The sequence below is a fragment of the Echinops telfairi genome, unplaced genomic scaffold (assembly GCF_000313985.2).
Source record: "Echinops telfairi isolate 266 unplaced genomic scaffold, ASM31398v2 ScPeMD7_3509;HRSCAF=4178, whole genome shotgun sequence".
NCBI lineage: Eukaryota > Metazoa > Chordata > Mammalia > Afrosoricida > Tenrecidae > Echinops > Echinops telfairi.
Genome location: NW_022107407.1, coordinates 4,447,314 through 4,454,182, shown reverse-complemented (window position 1 = coordinate 4,454,182; position 6,869 = coordinate 4,447,314). Strand labels below are relative to the sequence as shown.

At 44.5% G+C, this 6,869-nt stretch overlaps 1 protein-coding gene across 5 annotated transcripts in view; it reads left to right on the top strand.

Annotated features, from left to right (window-relative positions):
- RGS7 (regulator of G protein signaling 7) overlaps window positions 1–6,869 on the top strand; it is a 497,629-nt gene that overhangs the window by 420,839 nt on the left and 69,921 nt on the right. For all 5 annotated transcript variants that reach the window (XM_045294230.1, XM_030886696.2, XM_004709818.3 and 2 more), the window contains exon 10: window positions 5,634–5,708. In XM_045294230.1, the coding sequence (XP_045150165.1) occupies window positions 5,634–5,708 (75 nt within the window). The remainder of the gene's footprint in view (window positions 1–5,633; window positions 5,709–6,869) is intronic.

Sequence of the window (6,869 nt, the reverse complement as noted above, 5' to 3'; positions counted from 1 at the left end):
TCTAGGGAGAGACTGTTTTTCCAAGTATTTATCCATGTCTTCTAGGTTTCTGAGTTCATTAGAATACAGACTTTCATAGTATTTTGTGATGATCCTTTTAATCTCATTGGGGTCTGTTGTTATTGCCCCTGCTTCATCCCTTATCTTGGCTATTGATTTTTGCTCCTTTCTATCCTTGGTAAGCGTTGCTCGAGGAGTGTCAATTTTTTTAATTCTTTCGTAGAACCAGCTTTTAGCTGCATTTATCTTTTGTATTGTTCTCTTGTCTTCACACTGGTTTAACTCTGCCCTGATTTCTATTATTTCTTTTCTCTTGCTATTTGAGGGGTGGTTCTGCTGACTCTATTCTAGTTGTTGGAGGTTTTGTGTTAGCATATCTGTCATACGCCTCTCTTCTTTTTTCATATAGGCATTTAATGATATCAAGCTACCTCTAATAACTGCCTTTGCAGTGTCCCACAGGTTTTGATATATTGTATTGTCGTTCTCATTGGTTTCTAGAAACATCCTGATATCCGCTCTAATCTGGCCCTGTACCCATTCGTGTTGCAGGAGATCATTGTTTGTCCTCCAATTGATTGCTCTTGCTTTCCTGGACACTCTCTTATTAATCTCCAGCTTTATGGCATGGTGATCTGAGAAAGATGTCTGGATAATATCTATGTGTTTGAATTTGCTCAGGCTGGACTTGTGTCCCAGCATGTTGTCTATTCTTGAAAAAGATCCATGTGGACTAGAAAAGAATGTGAAACACTTTGCTTTTGGATGGAAAGCTCTGTAAATGTCTATCAGGCCCTGTTGCCTAATTACATTGCATAGCTCTATGGCGTCTTTGCTGAGTTTCTTTCCCATTGACCTGTCCTTCTCTGATAGCGGAGTGTTAAAGTCGCCTACTATGATCGTTGAGTCCGTGATTTCTTTTTTTTTATCTTTTTAATAGTTTGTTTGACGAACTTCGCTGCTCCATTATTGGGAGCGTAGATATTCAATATGCTAATTGATTCTTGGTTTATTGAACCTTTGAGCATTATGTAGTGTCCTTCGTTGTCTCTTTTTATGGCTTGTATCTTGAAATCAATATTGTCAGAGATTAAGATAGCCACCCCTGTCTTTTTGGAGTTAGAATGTGCTTGGTAGACTTTCTGCCATCCCTTTATTCTTAGCATATTCTTGTCTGTGTGCTTAAGATGTGTCTCTTGCAGGCAACAGATTGATGGATTATGTTTTCTGAGCCAGTCCTCCAGCCTTTTTCTTTTAATGTACGAATTGAGTCCATTGGAATTCAGGTTATTATTACTATCTGTGGGTTCATAGTCGTCATACCCTGTTTTGTGTTTTGGGTCTTTACCTATCTCATCTCATTTAAATGTGCTGTGTTTGAGTGGAGATTTTCTATGCTGTCTTCTTTTTCATCTGCGATCCTCTTGTCCTGATAATTGTTGCTGGCATGTTGGCTACTAGATGGAGCTTGGCTGTTTGGTGATCTCCTGTTTGTTCTTGGTGGAGGTTGTTCCTCTGGCCATAGTGAGTCAGCCAGTATCTTCCGCAGGCTCGGGTGTTTTGCAGCATATTCTTTAAGTTTTTCCTTGTCCTGGAAGACCCTTATCTCACCATCCATCTTAATGGATAACTTGGCAGGGTACAGGATTCTGGGGGAGGCATTTTTTTCCTTCAGCTTTTGGGAGATGTTGCTCCATTCTCTCCTCCTCTTCTTGGTTTCTGCTGATAGGTCTGAGCATATTCTTACCTGTGCTCCTTTGTATGTGATTGTCTTCCTTTCTCTTGCTGCTCGTAAAATTGTTTCTTTTTCCTCAAAGTTGGATATTTTTACTATTACATGTCTTGGGGTGTTCTTCTTGGGGTCTGGCCTAGCTGGGGTCCTTTCTGCTTCCTGTATGAATACCTGATTCTCCCTTGTGAGGGTGGGAAAGTTTTCTTCCAGGAATTCCTTTGCTATCTTGATTGTTGGCTTGTATATTGTGTTTTGTTCCAGGAGACCGATAATACGAAGATTATTCCTCTTCATAGCATCTGTCATTGATCTCAAGTTCTCTTCTGTTTCTTTAATTTTCTTATCTGACTGTTCATCTCGGTTGCTTAGTTTTCTTTAAGTGTCCTCGGGGTCGCTGATATGGTTCTCTGCCTCCTCAAGCCTAATCATAAATTCTGTGACCTTGTGTGTGGCTTCTGCTGCCTCTTCTGTTAGCTCCTGCAGTTCCCTTTGGTGGGTGGACTTCATCCCCTCTATTGTGGATTTCATCCCCTCTATTGTGGACTTCATCTCCTCTATTATTTTATCCTTGTTCTGGGTTGCTTCCTTCAGCTCCTTTATTACTGCCAGTAGACTTCTGAAGATTTCCTTCTGTGGCAGATCTGTATCTGCTTTTTCTATGAGAGAAGTTAGCTCTGCTACGATGTTTTGTCTCTCTGGTTTTTTTGTTGGGAGTGATGTGGTCTGTTGATTTTTCCTCGATCCTTTCATAGGCCCCATGTTTCTGGGAGGCCAGGGGTCCCTTATCTGTGTTACTGTTAGGTATTCTCTCAGGTGGTTGCCTTTGACCTACTCTAAGGATGTGTCAGACTGCTGTGTGGGCAGAGCTCCCCGTAGGCTTGGTGACCAGCAGTGGTGGGATGTTTCAGCGACTGGAGTGGGGGATGTGGCCTCTGTGGGTGCCTCTTGGCTGCTTTGACCTGGTCTATCAGGGTACCCTTAGCACACACACACACACCCTTTTTGTTATTTAGCATCAAAAAGGAAAAAGTTAAAAATTTTTTAAATATATTTTTTTAATTTTTTTAATTAAATTAGGGGGAGGACAAAGAAAAAGAATGGAGAGGGAGAAGGAAGAAGTTATAAAAGAGGAGAGAAGAGAAGTGATAATAGTGAGAGTGAGAAAATAAAATAAAAAGAGCTAGAGGGAATACCTATAGAAGAGGGGCAGAAGAGAAGTATTAGCAATAGTGAAAAAGGAGGAAGAAAGAAGGGAGTGAAGAAAGTACAGAAAGTAGAAGAGAAAAAAGAGGAAATCAGCACGAGATAAAAGGTATATATTTACATTTATATGTATATATTTAGATCGCCCCCCCCCTTCTTTTCCCTCCAAGTTCTAGCGATGCCTAATAGACGGGGGAGGTGGGAGAGGCCTCCCTACCATGTGATGTGGTGCTGATCTGAGCTCCGGAGCAGGGCTATGTGAGGGGAGATTGCTCTTCTGATCAATAAGCTCTCCTAGGTCCCTGTAGGCCTATAGAGTGGGGTCTGCGGGTGGAGGCCACACTGAAGGAGGCTGTGGACAGCGCTAAGCCGGTGGGCGATGCCCCATGGGGCTAGCCTCCAGCACTGCCTGGGAGAGACTGGGGCCACAAGGGTGTGGGGAGGTGCAGGCCGCAATGCCTGCCTTCTATGCCGGCTGCAGATGGCTGGGGTAGGCTTGGAGCTGGCGCTGGGGATCCACGGGGTACTGGAGAGATAGGCACCGGCGGAGCACACAGACAGCTCCCTCAGGTGCCAGAGAGCTGATTCACAGGTTCCCTAGCCGGCGGGAGGGCGTTTATCGCTAGAGCCGCTGGCCCGTGAGCGGCGCAGGCTCCTCAGTGATGTTTTCCACGCCAATAGGACAGCAGCCAGACAGCAGCGGCTCTGGCAGAGAGCAGCCAGCAATGGCGACTGTGCTCCATCCTGCGGGGGCCCGCCGCATGACAGGCTCGGGGCCGCTGGGTGTGTGGAATCCCCCAGCGCCCCAGGGCAGGCAAGAACCCCGCTGGCAGTGCACTTGATGGGGAGGAGCCCCCACTGTTACATGGCAGGCGGGTTCTGCGCTCTGCCGGGCCCCTGCACAGACGCAGCGCAGCTGCAGAGAGAAGCGGGCTTGGCGCCGGTCGCGGGAAGTGCAGGGCTCCGCCTCCCAATCCAGGAATGGCGTGGGAGCTGGGACACCGGGGTGAGCGACCCGCAAATGCTGCACTGGTGGAGAGATCCCAGGCAGCAGTGAGGGTGGATTGTCTCCCGTGAGGGTCGCTCAGTTAGCACCTGGTAGATTGGAAGTCAGTTACCCGGGGCTTGGGTGAATGGAGGGAGGGACACGGGCTCAGGGCCAGATCGCTGCCATGTAGGGAGAGGGGGCCTGCGGGTAGGAGAAGCTGCTCTTCCAATGGGGTCCCACAAGTGAGCAATTGCTGTCTTCGGGGGTCACACCACTTCTGTGCATGTCTCCGCAGAGCAGGCAAGCGACTCTGGGTGCAGGTTCCCGGTCTGGGGATGGAGTGGGGCTACAGCAAGTCGAGGTCATGGTCGCGGGGGCTTAGGGACCAGCGATGTCCCACGATTCGGGGCCTGGATCCCTGAGGCCCCGGCTCAGGGCAAATGTGTGGGGTGGGGGCCGGCTGTTGGCCCCAGGGGAATGTCTCACTCACTTACCACTCAGCTACCTGGACACTGAACCCGCCTTGTTTGAGAGAACTCTCAGAGTAAGTGGGTCCCCTGGTCCGCCATCTTCCCAGAAGTCAACAGTGGTCAAAAATTGAAAATTTATGGGCAAAATCATGGTATATTGAGTTCCAATCTCTTCATAGTCCTCATGTTAACCACAATCTCTATTATATATTCTGTCTATGAAAAATAAATATCAGTGTCAGAATTTCACAATTACTTTAAAATTTATGATGGGACTTGGGCTGGCTCAACTGAAGGCCATTTTAATTTGCCTTCTTGATAAAGCAAGCATCCATGTAATCACTGTCATGCTGGAGTAGAGTAGAGTAGACAATCTGAGGGAAAATGAGCATAGAGGTGAAGCAGGGGTGTTGCTTCATTTGATCTGGATAGGCCCTTAAGCTAAATCTATTTAGAAGCTATATATATAAACACTAACTTTCATTAGCAAAAACCAAGTGTCTATTTTTCCATTCCTCTGGGAGTTATTAATAATGTAGTTTTTAAAATGTGAGAACTATAATGATAAAGTTTATTCTATTACTGACTACAGTTGAAAAAATAGCTGTGGCAATTCAGGAATGCGAACAAAAACTTGTACAGTAACATTCCCTGCAGTACTTTTGATAATATACAAGCATTCATCAGTAGAAGAGTGGATATATGTATAATAGAATATTACTCATCCTAAAGAGAACTGAAATTCTGATACTTGCTGTAACAGGAACGAACCTTGAAAACATTAAACTGAGAGAAATAAGTCAGGCAAAAAAGGGCATTGTGTGACCTCACTTTTATGAAATAAACAAATGTATAGTGACTAAAGTCGACAGGAGAATGTGAAAAGGGAAATCTTGTTCTTAGGGCTCCTTGAGTTTATGTTAATGATGGAAGAATAATATAGATATAGGTGACAATGGTTCCACAACTTGATGAATGTAATCAATGTCATTGAATTATACATGTAGAAATTGTTGAGATTGCTACTTGTTTTTTAAAATACATTTTAATCAAAATAATTTTTTAAATTCCTAAATTAGTTGTGATAGTTTCAAAGAGCCGCCGGTGATTTTTGTTGTCCTGTCATTTGCTCAGGTTCTGGAGAGTCAGTCTCTCACACACAGAGAAATGCACTGAATAGAAACTACACACTCTTTTTTCTTGTAAAGATTCTTGTATCTCTGTACTTTTTCATTTCCAGCCTGGGTGTGTAAACACTACGGAAGTGGACATTAAGAAGTCATCCAGAATGAGAAATCCACATAAAACCCGAAAGGTAATGTACTCTTCATTGTGGTAATCTTGGTAAGAATGTGATGCACTCTTTCTAAAGATCATTCTATTGGGGCTCTTACAGCTCTTATAATAAGATGCACTCTTTACAGAACATTCACCTTTAAAAAAAGTGAAAAGCATTTTCTCCTATCATAGAATACTTACACAACCAGTGGTTCCCACGCTGCCTTATTGCTCTGTGTAAAACTCTTAGAACCTCAATCCTGGGTTTGCTGTCAACTATTCTCTCCTCAGGGACATGATTCCCTTTGCCGTTAAATGGATTCTGATTCAGAGCAAACCCATGTGAATTGAGGTAGAACTATGTGCCACAGAGATTTCAAGGCTGTGATGTTTCCGAAGCAAATCACCAAGAATTTCTTCCAAGGTTGCTCTAAATTAGTGGTTCTCAACTTTCCTAATGCCATGACCCTTTAATACAGTTCCTCATGTTGTGGTGATTCCCCCAACCATAAAATTATTCTTCTTTTTTAAATCATTTTATTAGGGCTCATACAGCTCTTATCACAATCCATACATACATCAATTGTGTCCAACACATTCGTACATATATTGCCATCATCATTCTCAAAACATTTGCTCTCCATTTAAGCCCCTGGCATCAGCTCCTCATTTTTCCCCGCTCACCCTTCCCTCATGAACACTTGAAACTTTATAAATTATTATTTTGTCATATCTTGCCCTGTCCAATGTCTCCCTTCACCCACATTTCTGTTGTCGGTTCCCCCTTTCCAATCCACACCCTCTACCCTCCCAGTATCCCCACTCACACCACTGGTCCTGAAGGGATCATCCGCCCTGGATTCCCTGTGTTTCCGGTTCCTATGTGTACCAGTGTACATCCTCTGGTCTAGCCAGACTTGCAAGGTAGAATTGGGATCATGATAGAGGGGGGTGCTGGGAAGCATTTAGGAACTAGAGGAAAGTTGTATGTTTCATATTTGCCACATTACACCCTGACTGGCTCGTCTCCTCCCCAATACCCTTCTGTAAGGGGATTTCCAATGACCTACAAATGTGCCTTCGGTCTCCACTCCGCATTGCCCTGCTCATTCACTATGATAGATTTTTTTGTTCTGATGATGCCTGATACCTGAACCCTTTGACACCTCGTGATCACACAGGCTGGTGTGCTTCTTCC